At 42.1% G+C, this 27,418-nt stretch overlaps 1 protein-coding gene across 4 annotated transcripts in view; it reads left to right on the plus strand.

The window, feature by feature from the left end:
• Positions 1-27,418, plus strand: part of PIAS1 (protein inhibitor of activated STAT 1) — a 79,337-nt gene that overhangs the window by 45,561 nt on the left and 6,358 nt on the right. For 3 of the 4 annotated variants that reach the window (XM_088452777.1, XM_088452776.1, XM_088452778.1), the window contains exons 3-13: positions 16,454-16,486; positions 16,716-16,800; positions 17,929-17,976; positions 18,072-18,162; positions 18,244-18,378; positions 20,387-20,492; positions 20,776-20,849; positions 22,520-22,680; positions 24,071-24,201; positions 24,584-24,764; positions 25,574-25,716. In XM_088452777.1, the coding sequence (XP_088308903.1) occupies positions 16,454-16,486; positions 16,716-16,800; positions 17,929-17,976; positions 18,072-18,162; positions 18,244-18,378; positions 20,387-20,492; positions 20,776-20,849; positions 22,520-22,680; positions 24,071-24,201; positions 24,584-24,764; positions 25,574-25,716 (1,188 nt within the window). The remainder of the gene's footprint in view (positions 1-16,453; positions 16,487-16,715; positions 16,801-17,928; positions 17,977-18,071; positions 18,163-18,243; positions 18,379-20,386; positions 20,493-20,775; positions 20,850-22,519; positions 22,681-24,070; positions 24,202-24,583; positions 24,765-25,573; positions 25,717-27,418) is intronic. The other variant, XM_088452779.1, reaches the window with a different exon arrangement.

Below are 27,418 nucleotides of genomic sequence, written 5' to 3' on the forward strand. Positions count from 1 at the left end.
CTTACATCAACCACCTAGGAAGAACTTGGAGTCGCATGGCTATGCGAGAAGTAACTCAGATCCTCCGGTGGGCCAAGAACCAGTCAGTAATCCTGTCGGCGGTATTCATTCCGGGTGTGAACTGGGAAGCAGATTACCTAAATCGACAGGATATCCATCCCGGGGGAATGGATGCTTCATCCATCGCGCTGATACGTCGATGGGGAGGTCCTCAGGTGGACCTCATGGCGTCACGACTGAATTGTCAGCTCCCGGTATACGTGTCCAAAACTCGAGATCCGCAAGCTGAAGCAGTTGACGCTCTGACAAGTCCGTGGATCTACGACTTCGTTTACCTTTTTCCTTCTATTCCGCTTCTTCCTCGTCTTCTACAAAGGATAAACAAGAGACAGCCTCTGTAATTCTCGTGGCTCCGTTCTGGCTTCGGAGAAGTTGATTGTCGGACCTTCGGTCCCTATTGTCGAATGATCCGTGGCCCCTTCCTCTGCGCCCGGATCTTCTACAGCAGGGCCCCTTTTCATACACCCCAACGTAGCACAACTGTGTTTCGCGGGGTGGCTCTTAAAACCGATATCCTAGGATGCAGAGGCATCCCAGACACTGTTATTCCTACCATGATACGCGCCAGAAAGCCAGTTTCGGCTGTGCATTATCTCTTCTGGCGTGATTTATCTCAAATGGTGTTCCAGTCGGTGTCTTCCGTCTAGGACTCTTCGTTTCTCGTTTCTGCTTTTCCTTCGGACAGGTCTGGATTCTGGCTTTCGTCTGGGAACCTTTAAAGGTGCAGGTTTGTGCCCTTTCCATTTTCTTTCAAGGGAAATTCCTGAGGTGCAGACGTTTCTTCTAGGGGTCTTGCGTGTGCAGCCCCCTTTTTTATCTCCAATAGCTCCCTGGGATCTAAACTTGGTGCTTCTGTTTCTTTAGTTGCCCATGTTTGAACCTTTGAAGGAAGTTCTTAAGCACCAGTATTGAAAGACTGTCCTCCTCCTGACTCTCGCTTCTGCTCGTAGATTTTCAGATTTGGGTGCTCTGTCTTATAGCCACCTAGGGTGGAACTCCGGACTATATCGCCTTCCTTCCCAGGGTTGTGTCGGCTTTTCATTTCAATCAGCCTCTTGTGGTACAGTCGTCGGTGAATGACTCTGGTGGTTCTTCTACCTTGGATATGGTTAGGGCTTTCCGCATCTATGTTGCCAGGACAGCGTCCCTTCGTAGTCTGAGTCGCTTTTTTGTCCTCTATGATGTTCGGAGGGGTTGGCCAGCGTCTAAGCAGATTTTGGCATGTTGCATTCGGCTGACTATTCATCAGCCTTATGTTAGTGCCGGCCGTGGGCCTCCTTCGTCCATTTTGGCTCATTCCACACGTTCTGTGGGTGAGTCAAGGGCGACCGGTACAGGAGCCTCCACGTCACAATTGTGCCGTGCGGCCATTTGGTCTTCAGTTCTCACGTTCATAAAGTTTTACAAATTTGGTACGTTTGCTGCTTCGGCATACCGTTTTGGCCGTCTAGTTCTGCAGGTGCCGCAGAGCGCTCCCGCCCATTGGGAAAACTTTGGGACGTCCCCAGCGTAAGCACCTCCAGTGTCCCCTAGTGGATGAAAGAGAAAATGGGATTTTGGTACCTACCGGTAAATCCTTTTCTCTGATTCCACAGGGGACACTGGACGCCCACCTCTGCGCTCTTTACCTGCCTGTTCGGTTTGTTCCGTATGTTGTATGATTCAGTTATTGTGTGTTCTTCTCTCCTTTTTATTACTCAGCTTGTTCTCAATCTCCTCTCTGTCTTCCATTTTCTAAACTGAGGGCTGATGGGGCATAGAGGGGGAGGAGCTTCACACTTCTAAATTAATTAAAGTGCTGGCTCCAGTTATCCACGCCTCTATACCCCAGCGTAAGCACCTCCAATGTCCCCTGTGGAAACAGAAGGATTTACCGGTAGGTACCAAAATCCCATTTTTAGAAACCAAGCTTGGCTGGCAAGCCTGGGGCTGGTTTGGCTTTTTTGGGGGGGAAGGGGCTTATGTTAACTTTTAACCCTTTTTTTTACAGGTTAAACACAACGGGAATTTTCGGGAAATAATCCAGGGACCGCCCCATAGAGATGTGTAGACATAGGGGGTGAGAAAGGGTACCCCCATTTTTATCTCCTGAGGGAAGTCGGGGTTTCTAATAGCCGCGGCTGGTGCATAAATGCGGCTTTGAATAAGGTGATGCAGAAGAGCATTTAGAAGTTGTTAGTTTTTTTTTCCCCTAAAAAAAAAAAATGCCCAGCAAATTTGGGGTACTTGAAAATGGGGTTCAGCATATTTTAAAGTTGCTAAAGTGAGTTGAAAAAATTGTGAAAAACCCTCCTGCCGCAAGCAGCTGAAATGGGAAAAAAACACCTGGGGCATACTTGGGGACACCCCCAGAGTAAAGTTCGCTAGTTTTTAACTTTTTTTTTTTTTTTTGGGCCCCAATTTAAGTGATTTTTTTTGGGGTATCCTTAAGTGGTTTTTTAAAATTTTATTGCCGCAATTTACCTTTTGGGGGACTGTCTGAAGGCTGCACGGGGGTTCCTGCAACATTGCACCCTTAAACCCCAATTCTGCACTTTTTTCCACCTGCTATTCATAGGCGATACTTTTTCGCCTATTACATTGCATTGACTTTCTTCCTAGGCGGAAAGTCTTCCAAATTGAATACAGGGTAAAAGGCGAAAATTACGTCATCGGCGAAAAGTTTTCGCTGAAAAAGGGTGAAAACTGACCTTTTGCCTCAAATTGATTACGGCCCTATGTTGCTGACTATCCGCGCTCCCGTGCGTGGTCAGTGACCTCGCCCAACGAACTTTCATGCAGGTCCGACGGGCGATATCGTCGTCAGTGGCCATGCTGCCGATTGCAGCATGGCCCCTGTGTCACTCCTGGCATCTGCAAGTGTGTATGCACTTGCCAATGCCAACGCCCCACTGGGTCCCGCCGCATGCGACATCAGCGCTGGGTACACATCACGAAGTGTGTACCCAGCTTAACCTACAGCACACGTCTCTTCCAAATTTAGATGAAGTGCCGAATTCACATTAAATTATGTCAAACTAAGTAAACGCAAAATTGACTAAAGTGGTTTATTGAATTGGGAACATTCTAAGATTTAATTCCTATACAAGGTGTAGTGGGAGGTATAATATATGTAAAATGCATATGGCCATAGTCATTATATTTAACCTAATGGGGGCATATCTGGAGCTTGGTGTTGCCTTTTTAAAATAATTAGTAATCTGACTAGATGGGTATAGAAAGATGGGCTTTCACTAGATAAATGATATGACAGTCTGATACTTATAAACCTAATTTTACTTTCTAAGTAGGTTTTGTACATTTACCATACAGATATATTGCCATTGCAGAATGTTTATATAGAAGATAGTCACTATGAAAATGTACTTTTTTTTTTTTTTCTTTGGGGCTTTTCCTTTGATCTTAGTGGGTGTCTGCTGTCCATTCTGTGGCAGTAGTAATGTGAATAAACATGTACATACTTAAAGCCGGTCTCCTAATTTGTGAGCACCGATGAGTTTCTTTTACTGCACATTATAAATCGGTCTTGGCCTTTCCTCTTAATTCCCTTCTAATGTGCACAGATAGAAGCTTCAGGATTATACACAATGATTGATCTTCATCTTTTCCCAACGCACCAATAGTGTAGCACTCCTGTGGACATGGTAAAGATAGAACATTCCAGCACAGATAATGTGACAGCTGAGCTTATCCAGGGCTACTGCTAGTGGTGGGGGAGGGTGGTTCTCTGTATCCAAGACAACAGCTTAAGCAAATCCAAGTGTTGGGACTCTAAGATCCACACAGGTGGCTACTCTGCAATATCCTGTATTGGTCCTCTGGTGTACCGAAATAACCTGTACCTGTCACGGATTGTTTTTTTTTTTCCTCAACGTATAATTTGTTGCATCGTGTTTCACTGCCCATTTATTTTAAGTTCCTAATTTACCCTTCACTAAAAAAACCCTTTACTTTATTATCTTTTCGATGTACTGTGCATCCGCCTTCTTTTTTAGTTATTTTTTTTTTTTTTAATTTAGACCTCACCAACTTTTAAAACCCAAGGCAAAAACTGGTGTGATATTATAAGGAGGGTATTCATGAAAGCTTAGAGAGATAAAATACCAACCAATCTACTTCTAAAGCTGATCCGATCGTCAAAATCGGCTAGTGTGTACGCACGTCAGCCCATGCGCGCTTCCATTTAATCGCCAGTCGCATCGTCGGGTCATCCCTACATGCAGCTCAATCTTACAATGCGACTGACAACCCCATGCAGTGGGATGCAGCCGTTGCCGATGTGTCGGGCACCCGATCGTGCAATGTGTACCGGCCGCCCGATATGTTGGCATGTCGGAGCTGTCATCCATTGCATTGCTGGGTACACAAATAACTGTGTACCCAGTTTAATTGTCACTTTACAGGCTGTTTGAAAAATGACAGGAGCTGGTTGGTTGGTACTTTATATTTCACAATTTTCTCCAAGCTTTCATGAATACCTTCCTTATACTGGAATAATACTTTTGAAGACACTTTGTACAGAAAAGTTTACCTGGTGACTAGCAAAGGTGACCATCCAATTGTTAGTTTGCAGGGCTAACAGACTTTGAAAAGTCAATCAAAGCAACTGTACTGTCTCCTTTTTTTGGTTTATGAATTTTAGCATTTGTTGAGAAGGATAGCGTATGCATCATCTTGGGTTGGAGGGTGTATTTGGAGAAAAATCATGGTTAATGAATTGAATGCCAGCATGGTTGGCGTAGTGGTTAGCATTACTGCTTTACAACCCTTTAAGTCATGAGTTTAATTTCTAGCCAAGACACTGTGTTCAGTTTGTATGTTCTCCCCATGTTTTCGTGACTTTACACTCCCACAGTTATGCTTGCAGGATATTTGGCTTCTGACGACAACAACAAAAATGAACCCTAGTGTGTGTGTATCCATGTGGTAGGAAGTAGAGTGTAAGCTCTGCTGGGGCAGAGACACTGACTGCATATTCTCTGTGAATCACTGCGGAATATGTCTGTGCTATATAAATAAATAGTGTATTTTCCCAATTGCAGGTTGAGATGATTCTGATCTGTATTGGGAGAGTGCAGTACATGAGTGACCTTGAGAGTCCTGGTATTGATTTTCTGGATAGCAGAACTTACTTGCTAATTTTCCTTTACGCCCACTAATTTAGTGTTATGGATTTAGGTTATTCTTATTTCAAATTGTTGCTCAATGGCACTGTAGTTCACTTGAAAACGACAAATCTGCAGAACCTCACGTGTCAAAAAAATAAAAAAAAATAAAATATATATATATATATAATACAAAATCACAGTTTTCATTAACAAAGTAATCATCACATAAGTCTGAAGAGCAATTCATGGGTGGCAATACCTGCCTGTGAGCTTCAGCATCCCTGCAGTGAGAATGAGCTGGTTGCGGCATGTTCCGACAACGTTCTCAAAGTAACAGGTGATGTAGGGGTGGGATGGGAGATGGCTGTGACTAGCGGAAATTTAGACTTTTTTTTTTTTTTTTTTTTTGTGGTACGTCTTTTGGATTAGTGTAACACAAGGCAGAAGAGGTGGGTGATTAGGGGAAATACCTGGTGATTTCACTTAGCCAACCATGCTTTTCTTACACAGAAACCAACTCTGCAACAACACTGTCAACAGCATCAATATAGGTAAAGTACAATAATTTATCGAATGTTGCACTATTGTCTTTAAGTGTTGACTTTAACTGTATATTTCTCCATTCTAAGTTACTATTCATATACTTTTAATGCAGTTAACAATGTTGTTGCACTACTTGTTACTGTGTAAATCGCCATGTATTCCAGCTAAATTTAAAAAAAATAAATACATTTTCTCAGTAATCCAGTTTATTTTCTGTTCCCCTTCCGCCCTGTACGATATTGACGATGGTACGTTCAGGTCCTGTTATAGGTAGAATTTGGCTTTACAACAGTCGTGTCACAGCTACCGTTAAGATATGCCAGCCCCCAAATTCTTTACAGCAATTGGAGATGGGTGGCATTGTATGTACATAGCTTTGGAGCTGTGCTTGTCCTAAAACACACATCTGAGGGTTCATTCAGATGAGCACATTTTCTCATAGTCTTCCAAGCTAGGGACAGAAAGTAAACTGCTAGTAATATAGACCATTCTTGCCACAGAGCGGCAGGGCATGTAGCTAAATTGTCCTCCTAGCATGTTGACTGTTTCTACTTGTTGGATTCTATTTAGAACGCTGTTAACCATACAGATAATTTAATCTGCCCATTGAGAGAAGGTACTATAAGTAAGAGGATATTGGTGAGCACTCTATCCCATACATATAGCAGAGAGGCAAGGTAATCCTTATTCTTTCTATAAAGATGTGTTAGCATGGGCAGACACACAGCAGTTGTTTAGGTAATCTGCACCCAACATCTCTGTTATTGTACTGCGGTTATCCGGGCCCCACTTCCCTGTTTTAACATAGAAAATATTGGTGATCTACTGGGGATGGCTTTGCAGTGCTAGCATTGCATAGGTTCCATGTGGAGAGACTGGTTATGCTTTATGTAAGGTGTCATTGTCATCCATGGCTGTGCTCTTCTCTGCCTCCTTTATACACATAGCAGCATCTATGCCTAGTGGGGTGTCATAGGAAGCAGTGCAGTCTGTGTGAATGGTATAATAATGGCTAATGGCAGGAGAATAATGACGATCTAGAAAATACTAATCAGCCTGCGACCCCATTTTGTTTTAATCCTGATATTGTGTTTTTTTTTTTTTTTTTTTTTTTTTTTTCTTTCAACGCGATTTTCCACTAATGTCCAATTTTACCCCGGTCCCCTCCCTTCCCAATAACCTCTGCTGTTCAACTTTGTTTTTGCTCGGTTCTCTGTAGCAAGTGAGCACTGACGAAGCAGATCTAAGGCTTTCAGCTGGAGAAGCTGTGTCCGATTTCCCTGGCTCATGTATATTACAAAGAATACATGAATGACTGTCTACATCTGTAAGTGGGGAGTGTTCAGTCAACTTACTTGTAAAGTGGAATATACTTCTTGTTTTTTTTTTTTTTGTATTTTATTTTTTGAATCCTCTTTAAGGTATGAAAAATAAACTCCATATTTATAAATCTGAGGAAGCAACCCATGTTTTTGGATTATATAGTTATTTTGATTGTAATAATCAGAAATCAAATCAATGGTTTTGTAACTAGAACCTAACAAAAGTTCAATTTATTGCAAGGAGAACTCGTCAGTCTCTAGCTCCCCCATCCCACATATGGTTAAACAGTTGGGATCCCAAGTTACTCCTCCCCCAACACATCCCTGATCTATCTATTCTCTATCAGGAGAACTGTTTGTCAACACTGCTTATTGGATCACTTGCAGCATCCTCAAAGCTGAAGCTCTCATGTAATGGGAGAAGTGTTTCCCCTGCAGGAGCCGGTCACTGCTTTAGCTTGTGAAATCTGTAGCTCTCCATTTTATAATTATCCTTTATTTATAAGGCATCACAAGGGGTTTGCAGCACCTTACAAAGTACATAAATAGAAACTGTATGAACAAAACAAGAAAAAAGTGACTTAAGCTGGGCATACACTATACAATTTTCTGTCAGATATCTGTCCAATCTGGCTGGTTGGAATGAAAACCTGGTAATGTATGGGAGCAAATGACAGTCGATCATATGGTTTTAAACACTGAAAGGGACTAAAAAATTGTTGAAATTGGTCACTATTGTGTGTTTTAACCAGTTTGTCTGAACAACCATTTTTGTCTATTTTTCAGTGTTTGTGAGCAAATGGACGATTGTCATTTGCTCCCATACATTACCAGGTTTTCATTCCAACCAGCCAGATTATACAATTATCTGTCAGATATCTGTCCAGTGGATGGCCAGCATTACAGTACAAAACCTTGCAGGGCATGGACACTGTTTATAAACATTGCTGCAGAACCCAAAATGTTGGTGCCATTGCAGATGCGATGATATGAAGGAAGCATGAGAGCTTACAATCCATCCTAAGCAAAATTATTACAATCATTATGACCAATTTTTATTTTTTCCCCATAATTATATTACTAACAAACACGTGTGATGATTTGAAGTTAACTTTGGCTCCTCCCTCTCCTCCAAACCACACATTCAATTCCTTTCGCATTCCTGCCATTTCCACCTCAGAAATATTCCCATGGTAAGACCCTTTCTTACCCTGTGGCAACTTAGACAGCCATCCATTCACTAATCATCTCAAGATTGGACTACTATAACCTCCTCCTATTTAGCCTCACTCCCACCACCCTCCACTCCAATCATTCCTCAGTGCTGCTGTCTGGCTCATCTTCCTCTTCAAACATTCAACACCTGCCTCCTCTCCTACAAACCCTACACTGGCTTCCTTTCAATCAGTGGCGGAACTAGCAGCGGTGCAGCCGGTGGCTTGCATCGGGGCCCGCTGTGGTGTAGGGGCCCATAGCCCCTGCAGCCAACAGCGCTGCTGCACCCGCCACCAGTTTCCCCCAGGCCCCACAGTGTAGTGTGGACCGCAGTGAATGTGGTCTGCACTACACAACAAACGCCGGCCCTGGGCAGTACACTCCTACTATCCGGCGGCAGTGTTTGTTTTTTGCAACAATGAGTCAAACAGACTCTCATTGGCTGCTGCGTCCCCAGAGGGAGCCAGGCTGGAGCTTCCGGCTTCCGCAGTGGGTGTTGGGAGAGGCTTCATGACGTCTCTCCCATAGTGCAGAGTGAAAGTGGGTCGGGAGGACTGAGGAGCAGACAGCGGCGGGCACAGTAGCGGAGATTCAGGTAAGTGTATTTCTTTTGGGTTTTTTTGTTCTTTAGGCGAACTACTACTGGGGGCACTGTACATAGGGGGGACTACTACTGGGGGCACTGCACATAGGGGGGACTACTACTGGGGGCACTGCACATAGGGGGGACTACTACTGGGGGCACTGCACATAGGGGGGGACTACTACTGGGGGCACTGCACATAGGGGGGACTACTACTGGGGGCACTGCACATAGGGGGGACTACTACTGGGGGCACTGCACATAGGGGGGACTACTACTGGGGGCACTGCACATAGGGGGGACTACTACTGGGGGCACTGCACATAGGGGGGACTACTACTGGGGGCACTGCACATAGGGGGGACTACTACTGGGGGCACTGCACATAGGGGGGACTACTACTGGGGGCACTGCACATAGGGGGGACTACTACTGGGGGCACTGCACATAGGGGGGACTACTACTGGGGGCACTGTACATAGGGGGGACTACTACTGGGGGCACTGTACATAGGGGGGACTACTACTTGGGGGCACTGTACATCGGGGGGACTACTACTTGGGGGCACTGTATATCGGGGGGACTACTACTTGGGGGCACTGTACATAGGGGGGACTACTACTGGGGGCACTGTACATATGGGGGACTACTGGGGGCACTGTACATAGGGGGGACTACTACTTGGGGGCACTGTACATAGGGGGAACTACTACTTGGGGGCACTGCACATAGCGGGGACTACTACTTGGGGTACTGCACATAGCGGGGACTGCATAGGGGTACAACTACGTGAGTCACTGCATAGGGGGGCCCAAACCATATTCTTGCACCTGGGCCCACCACTCTAGTTCCACCACTGCTTTCAATTCAATTCTTGCACTCTTGCAAAGTCCTCACCCAGTTCTCCCATTTACATCTGACCTTCTTTCCATTAACACTCCCGCCCACTTTGCTCCACAAATGCAAGTCCCCTCTCTTGCCAACTGATTACTTCCTCCTCCCAAGATTTTGCCCGTGCTTCCTACATCTCGAATTCTTCCCCTCTTTCCACCCCTCTAATAAATTTCAAAAGGGCTCTCAAGACCCACTTCTTTATCAAAGCCTTCCAGCTGCCATCCTAACCCACTGCTACTTGCTCCTTCCTCATTGTTCACCCCATCTGGGTCTCCCCTGGCTGGTGGTTTTCCGGCTTAGCTTGGAGCCAACAGCCTTGTGGCCGGCACCTTAGTCGGAGGATGCCGGTTGTCGCGACTAAACGCCCAGGTTAAGTCGCGAGAACAGTCATTCTCCGACTTAGGGTGGCAAAAATGCCTATTTGCGGTACTTGCAGTGGAGGTTTGCAACTTGTCAGCTAAATGTGATGTGGGGAGACAATCCTGGACCCCCCAAAATTGATTATTTTGTTAGCAGCACTGTATAGAAGGCTGTGTGGGCATAAGGAAAGTACTGACTGAAGATTTTTAAATGGTGTGAAATAGCTGGTTTTTTTTTTTTTTTTTTTTTTTTTTTTTAAAGCATACTTTTTTTGTTTAATCACAAATTGATTAAATGAAAAATGTGAAAACAGGTGATTTTGGGGTAAAATGTTTTTGTTTTTTTTTTAAAAAAAAATATATATTTACAAGTGATGTGTGGATTTTTTTTATTTTTTTAAATACTGTTTATTTAAACTTGGGCCTGTATTCAATTCACATCGCATATGCGATAAGGTTTTGCCTGCCCTGAGTTTTCGCCTAAATCACGTATTTTAGCCGCAGAAACTTATCATACGCGAACCCACTATTTGCCCTAGTCAATTCCAAAAGACTCAAACTGAGACACGCGAAGTCAGAACAGGCGAAAAGTTGTGACTGAATTGGGGAAATCAGCCTGAACCACCAGCCCCCCCCCCCCCCCCCCCCCCCACAAAAAAAAAAAACCTTGGATCAACATAGTTGTGCCCAATTGGGGTACTTAAGTTTGCACAATTGCCACTAATTGGCGTCTTTGCACAAGTGGTGAAGAATAGCATGAAGCAGTATATTAAGGAGAAGGTAAGTAGTCTGGTCAAATGGGTGCAAGCATATTTAAGTCGCCAAAGTGAAGTTATAAGAGACTTAAAGACCGCACCTTCAGCATACACCTGCAATCAAAAAACACCTCATCCATACTTGCAGACAAACCAAAAGTCTATTTTGCTATTTGTTTGTACCCCCACTTTGCACTTTTTCGCCCCCATTTTCAAAGTGCTTTTTTTTTTCTCCACCTATTCAGAGGCAAATCTTTGTTGCTTATTACATTGCATTTTGCATACGCAAAAAGCGGAAAGAATTGAATACGGAGAAGTTTCCGCCTGGCAAAGTCTCAGTCGGTGATACTTTTTCGCGGATCTCAGCTTTTCGTTTCTAATTAAATACGAGCCTTGGCGTCTGAGCAAACTTAAAAGAAAAAAATGGGGGGGGGTAACTTCCTGGTGCTACTCAACTCCTGCTGAACTGAATCAGAATCCTATAGAGTTTTCTGCATAAATATGACCAATATCTTCAGCTCTTCACCTGAGTCATAAATTGAGAACCACAATAATCGGATAACAAAGATACTTTTTTCCATTTATTTCTCAAAATGGATCAAACATTAAGCATGGAATTAGTGAAGCACTTTTTGAATTTTGATTTTGGACCTAGGAGCTGTGGTTCTTTGATGGCAAAATTCTCTCTGGCCGCTTGGTGAGGTCCATGGCAGTATATATATGGGCTAGTCTGTCTGATAACCTGCTAGCTAGTACCAGAGCACTGCAACTTAACATTTCAACCATGAAAATGCAAACATTCCTCAAATGCAGCAAAGAAATAGGGGGTATTCAAATGAAAAAAATTTTTCAATGCTTGTCTCCAGACCTAAACTCCTTAAACCTGTGGGATAAATTGAAGCTGGATGGTAGTTCATAAGTGAAGAACTAGGCCATTAACCACATAACTGACTTATTTGTTTTCCGGCAAACTGTCAAATTGCTGGGTCCGCAGGAAAGTCCGGGGATTCAGGGGCGATCTGTTCTGCGTACAGTATGTGTAGTGGATTTCCTCTTCTAAAGCGGGGGGAGCGGTAACACCTTGTCGACTACAGTACAGTTGGCTGCTTTCGCATCCCATACTACCACGTCAGATTTAAGTGGTTAAGGATCAGGAAAAATTGTCTGGTGCAATAGACCAGATCCCTCTAATGTCTTGTAACCTCCTTAAAAATTATAGAAGCCGTTTTCTGTTACCTGTGCTAGAAAAGTTCATAAAGTACTGGAATGAGGAACAAAGTCCTTTTTGGTAGGAGTGATATTACTCCTGTAAAAGTGTTGTGAAATAATCATTAGAATAAAAGCCATTCTCTATCTCTTTTGTTGGATTTTTACATCTTACCAGCGATTCTGGAGCCCATCTGTTTCAATGTAGAAGCTAGGAGTTCCTTTAGGTTACATGTAACTGTTCCAGAGCTGATCATGGTTTCATGCCCTAAAAGCCTGGGACCTGGTGAGGGAGGCCGTAAAGATCAGCCCAGACATAGTTACTTATCTGAAGGGACGGATGAGTTGGATTCATCTAATCCTTATTTTCTGAAGTAAATCAGCAACGAACTTGCAAAAGTACATTACGTAAATTGACATTTGCAGTATAAATAATTGATATAGCTGAAAATCATTAAAAATGGAAATATCCTTTCATGTAAGTCATATTAATGCTGTCCATGGGCAGAAAGGAAAAAATTATATTTTAGGTGAAAGGATGCTTGTAATATAGATATATGTATGTGTGTATATGAACTCCTGAAACATTGTATCACATTTGTATTTATTTATTTTTTTAAATGGTTTTAACCATGGTTCTATTTTGGATGTAATGATGTAACATTTAAACCAGGCGAATGGTGATCAATAAAACAGTTGTTTGCAGACAGATTGCAATTTTCTGTAGTGCTATACTTGCGGCATAATAAAATCTCTTGCAAGCTGTGTAGTCTACTGTTAATGTGTAGAAGAATGGTAGCCTATCTTTTAATTAGCAACGGTCCTTCTTGGTAAAGTTTTTCTGTTTGGTCAGTGTTTCAAAGTATGTACTAAATGTAGTAAAACCCAAGCCTTGTAACAAGGCTGTTTCCACAGGCTGCCAAGGAAGAAAAAAAAACCCTTCTGTATAACGGAACAGTCATTTTTGTGAACAATTTAAGTTTAAACAATGAATTGCAATAGACTCAATGGCTGCGCTGGACTAAAGCCAGTGGCCTGTTACCATGGAGACTAAGCATATCTGGCCTGGAGCCTAACGTTCCATTCCCTATCTGGAGTTGGCGGCTTATGGCTCAGATATCCATATACCAAGAGCATAGATTGGTGGCAGCCACTGAGCACTAAGAACCAGTGGCAGCTGATTGGCTGCTAACATGGCTCCCGTTGGCTAGCTGGTAGAGCTTTTTCGTGCCAATTGCCCAGCTCCTTTTAAACAGTTGGCCGTGAACTAGATTGCGCAACTTTTTCATGCAGTTAAAACGTGGCTGGGAGTATATTCTATCCCATTAATAATCTGTGTTAATGTAGTTTTTAAAATCTGGGAAATCGCAGCTTCTAGTTTGCACCTCCCAGAGTAGGCGAAGACTAGAAGAAAGTCCTTATGGTAATGTAAGTGTCAGGGGACAGTGCAATACCTCTGGTACGCCCCTCCCGATCAATAATAATGTATCTAGAGGTGTTTCGTTAAATAGAACTAATACAGGCGTAATTTTCTCTAAGTAGACAAATTTGTTAAATGCTATATGTTGAGGTGTTGTATTGTTGGGAAATGGGTTCACAAACTTGTATATAAACACTTAATCACAATATACATTTTAATGTCTCCCAAAATCCTAAAACACTTATTTGCTGAAATACACTTGCTAGCTATGACTTTTTCATTAATAAAAGTTGTAAAAATCAACCATTTTATATCTTTTACCTGCCTCTAATACTTTGCTTATGGCCATTAACAGCCTCCTACACCGCTGTTCATCTTACACTCAATGATTTCTTCACTCATTATGCACTTCACATAGTTCAATGTTAGGCACGATGTCGCTTCTAATGAAGCTGAGCGGGCATCGGGAGTGCGCTTTATGAAAGTATCCCGGTAACTGTTAGTGTAACCAGCGATCTAACAGTACGAAACTCATGGCTAATTGAAAGCGACCCTCATCTGTCCTGAAGAAGGGGATGTGATGGTGAAACGGGATTACACCACAATAGAGCTATAATAATTGCTCGAAATGTCCACCTGGCAGCTGCACACTAGAGCAGCATGCACTGAAGGATTGCACACTACAGTGCTCCTGGACAATGCAGGGCGCAGTGCTTGGTGCAGTATGTACTGTGATATGTGCGCTGTTACACCTTGCACACTAGAGCAGCATGCACTGAAGGATGGCACACTACAGTGCTCCTGGCCAATGCAGGGCGCAGTGCCTTGTGCAGTATGTACTGTGATATGTATGCTGTTATACCTTGCACACAAGAGCAGCATGCACTGAAGGATGTCGCATTACAGTGTTCCTGGCCAATGCAGGGCGCAGTGCCTTGTGCAGTATGTACTGTGATATGTACGCTGTTACACCTTGCACACTTAAAGAGATTGGAAGGGGGGAAAGGGTGTGAAAGATAACTAAGGGGGACAAATGAGAGATGGGAGGGAACATGGCATTGATAGCTGGGGAATCACTGTTCCAAAATACCAATGGTGTGAATATTTGTCTAATAGAATAGTTTTATTTCATATAGGTGAACAGTATTGCTGCTTCTCTCTGCACCAATTTAGTATTTATTAATCATGGCTTTGACAGATGCTCTCCTGTTTATATGATGGTCTTTAATGGACCTTACCCACAATTGAATGCTTACAAGAAAAAGTTGTATAGGGTGAGTTACATTTTATTTTCTGATGTGCCCCCAGACAAAGCTGCACGTTCCAGCTAGGGCAGGGCTTGACCATTTTTTTTCTAAAATCTAGGAGCCAGGATGAAATTGTAGGAGCCAGACCATCTGGATCTGCTTCCTCCCTCACTGCAAAATCTAGTAGCCATGGCTACCTGGCCCCCAGGATTTGTCGAGCCCTGTGCTAGGGGCATTACTGACTATTATGGTACACAGTTTTGTAATGCTCTGTTACCTCTGTATGTGGTGCGAAGGAATATTTGTGAAGATACAGGTTGCAGAGTGTTTTCGGGAAACAATTCTAGAAGCACTTTGTTGCCATCGCTCTGAATTGATTTTCTCCTTTAATGTATTGGGCAGTTCAGTTACCTGCGGGTCTCCTCGCTGTGCGAGTAAGTGCAGCTAAATATAAAACTCCTAGTACCTACGGACTCCAAGATTTTTTTATTCTCAGCCCCTTAGGGCTACTTCCATTAGTGAGGACGGGTTAGGACCGGGAGGGGGGCAAGTTAGCTGAGTGACCATGCTTTTACAACAGCAACTCCCCCCCTCACGGCTGATTTAATTACTATTTTTATTAAAGGATTTATCACTTCATAGCAAAGAGTGTCCCAAAAATGTGCGGCGTTTTCTGTACGTGTTGAATATTTAACATACTGGATACCACTGGTGTAATAATGTAGATAATGCACATGTGTCTTGTAATGCTGAATATAGTAAACCTTATTTACATGAAAAGACTGTTGAACAAACAGCAAGTATCAAAGGTTTGTTGCAACTAATTATACTAGTGATTTTGTATGATATAACCATATTCCAGGCACTCTTATGTACTGAGCATTTTAAATGGGACGTATTTTATTAGTACATTGTGCATGAATGAAAACTGATATACATAATTTAACTTGCACCCCTAAATTTTCCAAAATGCATATCTATGTGTACCCCCTATAAATGCGTAGGAAGGCATGCTTTGTATTTAGTAAATGACCTTTGGCTACATATGCTGTGTGGAGTTACTTATTGTTATCATTTGTTTATGAGCAGAGCAGCCTCTCCTCCTCTGTACAGGAAATGTAAACCTTTCTCATGTGGGAGACTAGCTGTACTGTGCCTAATGGGACAAACTGCTTTTATATGAAAAGATTGTTACACAAACATAGCAGGAGTTATAGGAATGTGTTATCATGAGAGAAAGCTGTTAGCGATACATTGTTACACATCACACAGGCCAAATCTGGGAGTCTATGCTGTCTGATAAGAGGACCACAGACCAACAGCAGGCAGCCACACAGCCCATCTAGTCTGCCCATTTTTATTCACAAAAAGTAGATTATTGTGGTTTTCTTACAATTTAGCCTCCACTACCTCAGTTAGGAAGCTATGCCACATCGGCTACCCAGTTTTTAAGTAATTAAGTTTTTTTTCTCCTAAATCTGCTCTCCTGTAATTACAGTGCATGTTCTATTGTTCTAATAACTCCATCGATGATTACGTTTTCTAATTTATTACAGCCCCTGATCTACTAGAAAGCCTCAATCATAGCCCCCCACCCCTCTTCCTTCCTGCTGTGCTGTAATCTATACACGTATAGATCTTTTCCTGGGGAGGGGGTGTGCGGGGGGGCAGATTATTAATCCATGCTCCTGTTTTATTTGCCTTTTTTGTTTGTACAAACTAATTTATATCCATATTCTAGGTGAGGTCTCGCCAGCTGTCTGCTACAGAATAGGTACATATTTAACAAGACAAATCTGCTTAAAAGTTACACGAAGCTGTTTTTATTTTGTTTTGGCTATCTACTGTTCTGACTAATAAATAATTTGGTGGTAATGTCAGGCAGTGTTTTTTTTTTTTTTTTTTTTTTTTTTTTTTTTTTTGTCAACATTGAACAGGATGGCTAAATGTTACAATCCTATTAATATCCATGATCTGATGCACTGTCCTTTATGTCTCTGCAGCGTCTGATAACAGCCAGCGATTTCAAGAAACATGCTTTGCGTTTGCATTAACACCACAACAAGTCCAGCAAATCAGCAGCTCAATGTAAGTCTTCTCCCCTCCCCCACCCACCCTTCAGCCCTCCCGTTCTCTTCCAGGCATCTCTTCCCCTCCCCCACCTCACGCCTCTCACTTGGCATCTGTGCTCTGCCTATTGAAATCAGTGTGCTGGATGGGGAGCTAGGGTTACATCTGTGGCTGATAGTGAATTAAGTGTTGTATTGGCAGGGAGTTTGAAGTGGGTGATTCTGGACTGCTCGCAGCCGTATCTTTTGTCAGTTAACTATTTTGTGGCTTTGGATCAGATTTCCTTGAGGGGTGTTTTTTTTTTTTTTTTTTTTTTTTCTCTTTTATAGACAGATTTCAAAATAGTTTGCTGGTCAATTTCATTAAATCAAAATTTTCTGTGCTTGCTCTGTCATACTGTATAAACCTGACACATCATGCTGTGGTATAAATTAAATATATAATTGTCTTCATTTAAGTAGATTTAAATTCTTTCAGGGATATTCATTTAGTCCAGTGGCTTAATCATGGCACTCTAAAGGGGGGTATCCACTTAGCGATTTAACCAAGCGATTGCACGATAACTACGTCGTTATCGTGCAGTCGCTTGCGAATCGCACATGCATCAGGCATGTTTTGGTCGGAAGCAACCAGCGATGCGCGTGCCCGCTGGTCACTTCCGACATCGCCCGTACATGCTGGTCAATTTGACGATCCCGTCAGGTTCTGCATGTGCGGGGATGAGGGAAGTGCCTGGACTGAACAACTGAACTTTAAGTCTAGGCACATCACTAGCTATACAAACGAGAGCATGATTGCAATGTCGGTATCATGCTCTCGTTTGTATATCTAGAAGTGGATACCCGCCTTTTCAGTCTATCCATGCTTAAGCACAGGTGACTTAATTAGTACCTCATTCAGTTTTATTATCTGTGCACAAACATGGATATCCTTAAAACCTGGCCTGTTAAAGTGCCTTGGTTACAGTGTTTGGGAAACCCTGGTTTTAGTTTTTCATCTGTTAGGTATTAATATGAGCTTGCAAAATTTCCATCGTAGCTAGGGAATATTTATTTATTTAAACAAAATCCTATATTCTTTGACTGTCACTGCATTTAGTTTCTTGAACACAAGCTAGTAATTGTACAAATTGTTTTATTTTTTTAGGGATATCTCTGGAACAAAATGTGACTTCACAGTACAAGTGCAGCTCAGGTAACTCCACCATCCCCCTATCGCATAATAGCCCCCATCCCCCTCCCCATTGGCGCCTGGTCCCTCTGCAGTGTCTCATGCTGTCCTTTTTCCAGGTTCTGCCTTTCTGAGACCAGCTGCCCTCAAGAAGACCATTTCCCACCAAACCTGTGTGTTAAAGTAAATGGAAAACCCTGTAATCTACCAGTAAGTGTTATTGCTTGGTGACAGTGTTCTTTGCCTCTCATTGTCTCTAAAAGGTTCTAAAAATGTATCCATTTGTTACAGGGTTATCTTCCGCCAACCAAAAATGGGGTCGAACCAAAGCGACCAAGCCGACCAATCAATATTACCTCACTTGTACGTCTGTCTACTACAGTTCCTAACACGATTGTGGTATCCTGGACAGCAGAAATTGGACGTGTAAGTTAAACCTGTTATATCTCGTGTAACTTGGGCATTGCTCTGCTGGTATTCATTAGAGATAAATATTTAGACTCCTTTGACAAGTGTCAGATAAGACCCTTTAAATCAAAGTTGTAGTTATCATCCACTTCCTTATGCTGGCCCTACACTGTAGATTTATTTCTGAGGAGCTGACCAGCAGTATGCCGGACTGATTAATTCAAACTCTTTTGCTGTTCTGCCATACACTGAACAATTTTATTTTTACAATGTTAAGTACACTGAATGAACTCTGCAGAATGACATTCTGGGAGATTGAACCTGTTAGAAAATGAAATCCAATGATCACAATGGTTTAGTGTCGTTTTCTAGTGTTGAACAATTATTATTAATGTGTACACTGATCCACAATAATTGTCCAGTATGGTTGCAAACTGGCAGGATTGGAAAGATAATTGTTCGGTGTATGGCAGTTATTAGGGACGTAGTTAATTTGTCCATGGTCACAAAGTCAACACCGACAATGGACAGCGGAAGACACGGTAGTCGTGATTCAAAGCATTAGAACTTTAGACATGAAGCTTTAACATGTTTAATGTTTCTAATGTCTACACGGTTACATTGCTCTAATCGCATGACTGCATGTCTGCATGCAGCGTATGACATTTCGCTGTCTGCATGGTCTGTGTCGTCACTACAGACCGATCCCCTGTAGTATAGCTTCTCACCAGACATTGACCTGAATCTCCACCTTCCACAAGTTTTCTCATTACAAAGCATGCTGCAGAGTGTTGCCCTTTCTCGCTTATACTGCTGAAATGTGCAAAACATTTCTGCGCACTTTTGCTACATTTTGCATTTACACTTAAGGCCCCCATACACTGGGCGATAAAGCAGGCGATTCGATTGGTGCGATTTGCCTGCTATATCGCAGTGTATGGCCCTGATAGGCCAAGCGTGCTCCCTTGAGGGTTGTACATCGCACCCCCTGATCTTTCTGCAGAACCATAAGATCATGGGATGCGATGTGCGATCCCAGGGATTGCTATGCGGGTGAGAGGTGGGAGCCGGCATATCTGGCAGATCCTCTGTCGCCTGGCACGGTGCCATCGCACCGTGTATGGGGGCTTTTAGAGGATTGTAAAAGATGATGTTTGGTGTACAAGCATTGCCAAAGTCTAGTAAGGGCATATTTACACACATGCGTTGTATACAGATCACAAAGAACTATATGCATCTGTCAGAAGGTTGATCATTTGCATACTTTACCCCTGGTGCAATAAATGCACTAATGCGGTGTCTCACTAACTGGGTGTCTTGATGCCTTCTACTGCTACGATTACTGTGGCTGCTGCGTTCATGTTCCATTATTTAATTATATTTGCAATTGTCTGTGGCGAGCAGGTTTTTCTTATGATCTTTTAAAGGGGAAACACAGCGGATGTTTGAATTTATTTAATTGTACTTAATTACTTTGTCCTTATTTAAATGTAATTATCATGGTAAATGTACCTTTTATTAGCTGCCCAGATACATAGAGATTATTTATTATGTGCTGTTCCATTAGCCCTTCTATTAAGCCGCATCTTCTAGTGTAAAGTAGATGCATATTCTATCGCTGCAGTTCTGCAAATTGTATTTTATTTGTGCGCATTTACACGTGTTTAGTGCCAAATGGTCCATCTCTGCATGAGCCCCATAGCATCGCCCGGGTATGGAGTGACACTTAAGATACAGGTTTAGAATTGGAGAGAGCAACCTAGTTCACCTCTATCAATGTGTAAAACGAAAGCTGCCCAATATTCGTGTTACATGCAAAACCAAACAGTATGTTCCCTGTACATATTGCATTGCAATATAGTTTGCACTGATACAATTACTTATAAATCCAGGTAAGTGAGGCCCAAAACCAGCCACTCCAAGGGCTCCCCTGCAGGCAGAGTAAAGTGACGGGTTAGCTTTCTAGACTTGCTATCTTGTTCAAGGTCAATGCCTAAATATTGATCAACCTCCAATCTTTTGACAGAATTTTTCACTGGCTGTTTACCTGGTTAAGCAGTTGTCGTCCGCTATCTTACTGCAAAGACTACGAGGAAAAGGGATTCGCAACCCAGACCATTCCAGAGCGCTCAGTAAGGGATCGGTATTTATAGTGTAATTAGTGAATGAGTATGACACATCTGTTTGCACTCACCAGATAAACACTCGTATATGCAATTACATGAATAGTGAGGCTGAAAAAATAAACCAGTCGATCCCGTTCAGCCTTTATATACTTATTAAATATACATTACTACATTCACAAATCTATACACATGGCATACATTTGCATTTTTAGTTTTGTGAAATCCCTACTTTGGAATCCTCTTTATAAGAAGAGAATTGTGATCTCCATTTGTCATTCCTTTATCTTAGTTAAAGAAAAACTCACGGCCGATCCAGACAGTGAAATTGCTACAACAAGTTTACGGGTTTCACTCCTGTGTCCGGTAAATAATTCCTAATATAGAGTGTGTGTGTGGTTTATTTTTTTTGTTTGTTTGTTTTGTGGAATGTTTTCTTTACTGTTGAGTAAGTTTTAATGTCTGTCTATACATCTGGCCTCCCCCCTCCCTTGTGTGATGCCAATGTGTAGCTGTCCTGTCATTCATTCATGTGTATCACGTATCGCAAGCTTTTGTTTACCACTTTTACCAGGATTGCTACTTTTCTGGGGGGTTTAGATGCTCACGAAGTAGCAGGTCACTGGAAATCTCATTTTGCTTCTGGGTTTTCAGAATTAGGTTTCAAGTAGGGAATGGATTGAGGTTTTTATTAAGGATGTGCGCCGACCCCCGTGTTTTGGATCTGTATCTCCAAGATTTTGGTTTTGCAAAACCACCCTCAAGGGTTTTGGATCTGGATTTTTAAATTAAAAATAAAGTTTTATAAACAGCTAAAATCATGTAATTTATGCAATCCAAAACCCGAAATTTGGATTTAAAATCCGAGTTCCGAACCGCAAATAAAATCAGAACCGCGACCCGGATTTACCTGGATCTCCTTAGGAAATTCGAATCGCAACTCTGATTTACCTGGAAAACGAAATTCGGGTGGATTTGGATTTCTGGAGAACGGAACTGCACATCTCTCGTTATGTGATCTGTGTAGGAGCCGTTTGTATATGCGAGCAAAATGGCAGACGCAGATGTATATGCAAAGGACAACAATAACTGAAAGACCTGAAGAATATCTTTTTATTTACTATGCTGATAGACTCCCTCAGTACCTGGATATAAGAGGATTATTAGATGTGACTCACCTGTTTATAGTGACTTTTGTATAACAAATAGTGTGTTTTTAGGTGTGTGACGTATCCCATGTGTAGGGATCAGTGTGTATCAGGTATGTATTGTCTGGTAAAAATCATACATATATGTGCATCCCTACACAATTGGGTATCTGTATTGTTATATATTGTGATCTTAATATCATTATAGTGTTGGGATTTTTATTATTCCACTGTGGCAGTGACTGGCGTGAATGACTGATAGTCTCTGTAGAGTACTGCATAGTATATAGGAGTTACAAGAATTAACACTAAAACTGCACACACACACACAATGATGTTGGTAATCAACGATTTTAGTGAACTATTTTCGTCCAGATTTTCCCTTGAAAAAGTGAATGAAAATCGTTGGTTACTAAATTAATGAGCGATTTTTTTTTTTTATCTTTTATTTTAATCATGCATACAGTGAATGGACATCGTTCATCGTTCATTCTGTAAAACATGAACTATTTTCTGAACGAAAATAGTCTGGACAGTCAGAATAAAGTACAAATGTGAACACGCATGAACGATTACCGTTCACCTTAAAAAAAAAAAATTAACGATTTTATAAACTATTTAACGATGGCGACGTCATCGTTAAATCGTTTATAAAATCGTGTGCACCTTTAGTGATTGATAATCGACAATACTGGCTCTCATGATGTATGGACATGTGATGAACTAGAAAATTAATTTGTTAACAAAACTGGATGTAGATCCATTTTTAATGTTCTCTAGTGGATAGATTCCCTATACTACTATACTTTTTTTTTTTTTTTTTTTTTTTTTTTTTTAACAATGATTGGAACAGGCTTTTGTTACCATCTTCTTGTCTTCAACTTTCAGCTGGGAAAGATGCGTCTGACCATCCCTTGCCGATCACTTACCTGCTCCCACCTGCAGTGCTTTGATGCTACACTCTATATCCAGATGAATGAGAAGAAACCCACATGGGTGTGTCCTGTATGTGACAAGAAGGCCCCATATGAACACCTAATCATTGATGGGTGAGTGTATTACATGTGCTTAGACATGCAGTGATAGATCATCACCATCTCATAGTTCTTACACATGGAGTATTGGGGCACCTCCCTTCCTTGCCATCATACCTAAATCCCTCTTTATTCTCTCAGTTCTCATTATATATGGTTTTATACAAATTCTATTTGCATCACTTTGAAACTTTTTGTACTGGATGTTTAACTTGACACCGTGCCACATGAAACCTTCATAGAGCACGGGAAGTGGCCACATGTAATACCACGCCACCACTTTGGTGTTACATGCCACTACAGGAAGTGTGTAACGCCACACCACCTAGCCAACATTGTGTTGTGTAACATGACGTTGTCCCTAACCACCACCATTATGAAGGTAGAAGAGAAATCTATATTCCCCTGCCCCTTGTCATGAACCCCTCAAAGTACAGTGCTGCATGATATGTCAGTGCTTTATAAATGGGTAATAATTGCCTGACAATTAATGCTCTACTTGCAGATATGCAGTTGGTAGTTGCAGTTCTCTCTTAAATGAGACCTGTCCAAAATGACAAAGGGGCGGAAACCTAAAACTGTAAATTCATATTTTGATATTTTAATAAACTCAACGGGTAACCAATGCTTGGTAGAGGTGTTAAATTCATTCTGGGTTTAAAGATTCAAAATGGATCTTTTCCAGATGTGTATTAAATCTAAGAGAATCTGGAGAAGTGATTCACCACTGAGTATATTCACACAATCACCTGTATGGGTTTTCTTGTTTGATGAAAAGCTGTAGACCAGCTGTCTATCTAGGAAAACCTTTTTACAGAATAAGCCTTCTTTGTTTAAAACATAAAAAGGTGAAGGCTTTATTATGCAGTTTTATGCTGTTGGAATATTGATACCAGTAACTTGTCTGTACAGGTCTTGCACTACTTTCTTGATTTGTGTAACTATACTGCTTCAGCATGGCTATATATATACATATATTTCCACACACACACACACACACACACACACACACACACACACACACACACACTATGCAGCAGTGTATGAGTGCTGTCCTTTTTTCCGCCTCTGGATGACTTAGTTTGATAAAGGCACCGGAGCAAGCCGAGGTTGTCCTATTAAGAGTGCCATCTATCTAGGCACGAAATATATATATATATATATATATATATATATATATATATATATATATATATATATATCTCTCTCTCTTTTAGTGTTTGTGCCCCACTCCATCATATTGGACGAAGATTGATTTTTATTATTTTTTTGTCCTTTTGCTTGGGACACACTTTGCCTGTACAGACAATATATGCAAAATATGGGGAATTGTCCTTCCTGTATCTGAGTGGAAATGCAGGCTGTTTGGTAAACATGGTACTGATGTAGATTGTCTCTGTGCTAGTCTCTTCATGGAGATCCTAAAGTGCTGCACAGACTGTGATGAGATCCAGTTCAAAGAAGATGGCTCTTGGTCACCTATGCGGTCAAAGAAAGACGTGCAGGAAGTCCCAGCCTCGTATAATGGAGTGGACAGTGAGTATGGAGATTTACACCCAAGATGTCATGCAAATTGTATAATGCTTCCTTTTGTGTAATACCATCTGGAACCTCCGCCCTATACTGCTGTTCTAGCAATGGTGGTGATATATACCATCAGTGTTATGTGGTAACTGTAATTATACCCTTGAGAATGATCAGGTAATGACCTGTTTTTAGTTATAACTGTGCCAATTTTATTTGCTTGCCCTTTCATACGCATGTTCTTATCTAAGATCATGCATTATTTTCCTTGCTCTTATTTAGGTTCTTAATGCCGAGAGAGCTTGGTCATCACATCTGAGCACTTCATGCTGAGATGGACCCTTAATTGTCTTTCTACTGTGCTCTTTTTTTAAAAATGTATATGCTGTTGTAGGTGGGTGTATCAGCAGTACAATTGAGCACCAGATGTCCTCTCACCATCCATCCAGTAAAAGCAAGAAGGTAGAGGTGATTGACTTGACGATAGACAGCTCTTCAGATGAGGAGGAGGAAGAGCCATGTGCGAAGAGGAGCTGCCCATCTATAACTCCTGCCTCCCCGCTCAGCAACAAGGGGTGAGTCGCTGTGCCACATTTACACTAGTCACTGAATGACTGTATAAAAATACAGGACTGAAAATGGATCCGGCGCCGGATTTAGAGAGGGGGCACTCTGTGTGCGCGCACACAAAAGGGGCGTGTCTTCACGACTTGCCCTCTTTCCATCACTTTTGGGGCTGTGCCCGGCGCTTACGGACAAGCGTGTTTGCCCCCAAGTTCTCCCTTCTGTGTCTGTGCCCGACATCTATTCACTGGCGCTACACTGCAGTTTTCTCCACCTGCAGGACATTGCTGCACGCGGGGGGGGGGATGGCACCCTCACTGTTTTTAGCAGGGTGCTGCAATAAAGAGTAGGGCGCATTCTGCCCTCTTGAAATTCGGCAGGGAGTGGCGCCACGCTAAAAGAGCCTAGCGGGAACGCTAGAAGTGTGTGTGCGTGTTAGATTCTTCGTGTTTTCTGATGTGTTAATCTGAGTAACTTAACAAAACCCCATAATTGTAGTCTTGTGTGTAGAATACAACAAAATTGGTAGTGGTGAAAAGAAACTAATACATTTAAATTAAAAAAGAAAAAAAGGAATTTAGGATATGAGAATTGCCTTGTGATCTGATCCAGTCTCACAATTAGATAATGAAGGTTTAATGAACAAAAGTATCCCATTGTATAAATAGCAATATATATTAATGCAGTGGGGTTTCTCACTCATGATTGCTAAATTGTATGTAGGTGGCAATCTGAAGTACTCAGGTGCCCTCCTGCAATGTACAGCAAATGCTGCTTCTAACCTATGCACGCTTGTCATACTGTGTTTGTGTTTCTCCAGTATGTTGGCTCTCCCGCACCAGGCCTCCCCTATATCCCGAACACCGAGTTTGCCAGCTGTGGACTCCACGTACATCAACACACCTCTAATGCAGGACTACAGGCATCCCTTCCATATGACACCTATGCCGTACGACTTGCAAGGTATGACCCCCTGCCTCAAGCAAAGTTCTGTAGGGTATCCATCTTGTATGAGAGGCACAAACATCCTCAAACTATCTTCAAGTCTACAGTTCATGTTTTAATATGTAAGGGAAAAAATATTTGCAGACAGGAGTAGGCATGAAAGTGAAGGGTCCGTTTCTTTCTACCGCGTGGCTGATATAAAGAATATAGATAAATTGAAGGATTCCTCATTTTTTATGCTGCAAAGACAAAAAAAGACCTAGATGTTTGTTTTCTCATAACAAATGAGCTCTATGCTTGTAAGAGTCTAGCAGGAGTAGAATGGAAATTTTATTTTGATATCACCAGGCTCCCGCTCTTCCTAGGCACAGTGGGAAGTGTCATATTTTCCAGCTTGAACATCTTTTCTGGTTCAGTTTGCTAAAGCGATCACCCACGTACTGAGATATAGAAATGTCACTTGATTTAAACAATGTTACTGCTATTCACAAAGCTTTAACTGTTTCTCAAAGTAATTCTAGGACCGCATACACCAGGTGTCTTGATCCCATGAACAGACAGGTTAAATCTCTCCCCTAACATCAGCTCCTAAGTGGTGTTGAGATTCTGTTTTTTTGGGGGGATCTATTGATCAACATTTCCTAAACTTTAAATTCTGGTCTTGGTGGGGAGGGTCAGGTAAGGAGTCCACTGTGAATGAATGGTTGACTGTAGCTTGTTTGGCTCCCTTGTTAGGAAAGCTGCTTTCGCATGTTGTGAAGGAGCTCATCCAGAAGCTGCACTACAGTCCTGCAGTAGCCAAACGTCTTGGTGCACTGTCCCTTAGCCTCTTGCTAAAGCCTTTCTCCTCAGTTTGAGGATCAGAACTCCAACAATTGGAGTGTCAGATGTATTCATAACAAATAGAAGCTAGACTTTGTTCAATGCCCTTTCAACTGGTGCATGGACAAACCTGGTGATGTACAGACAAGACATTATTCAGTACACTCCAGTCTCTGTTGGCCTGCTTTAAAGATGTAGAACAAACAAATTTAAAATTCTGGATAGCAAAGAAATAAGTTAAATTAGTCAATCTGATTTCAACGTATTTTAAAGGGTTTCCGGACTGTAGATAGACAGACAGCAATTAGATAGACAGCAGATGTTAGACAGTGAATAGGTCGACTGGGACAAAAGGTCGGCGCAAAATTTTTTTTTTTTTTTGGGGGGGGGGGGGGTGGGGGGGGGGTTAGGTACTTGCCCAGGTGGTTAGGGTTAGGTACTTACCCAGGTGGGTTAGGTACTTACCCAGGTGGTTAGGGTTAGGTACTTACCCAGGTGGTTAGGGTTAGGTACTTACCCAGGTGGTTAGGGTTAGGTACTTACCCAGGTGGTTAGGGTTAGGTACTTACCCAGGTGGTTAGGGTTAGGTACTTACCCAGGTGGTTAGGGTTAGGTACTTACCCAGGTGGTTAGGGTTAGGTACTTACCCAGGTGGTTAGGGTTAGGTACTTACCCAGGTGGTTAGGGTTAGGTACTTACCCAGGTGGTTAGGTACTTGCTGAAGATTAAGCACTAGAAGGGACGGTCAGGGTTAAGCACCTACCCCAATGGTTGGGGTTAGGCACCAGGAGGGAGGGTTAGGCACCAAGGGTTAGGGTGAAGATTAGGGCTAAAAAAAAAGTCGCGTGTCCATTTTCATGTCTACCTTTTTTTGTCCCTGTCGAGCTTCTTAAATGGC

This window comes from Taudactylus pleione, unplaced genomic scaffold, assembly GCF_031769625.1.
Source record: "Taudactylus pleione unplaced genomic scaffold, aTauple2 ptg000556l, whole genome shotgun sequence".
In the NCBI taxonomy this organism is placed as follows: Eukaryota; Metazoa; Chordata; class Amphibia; order Anura; family Myobatrachidae; genus Taudactylus; species Taudactylus pleione.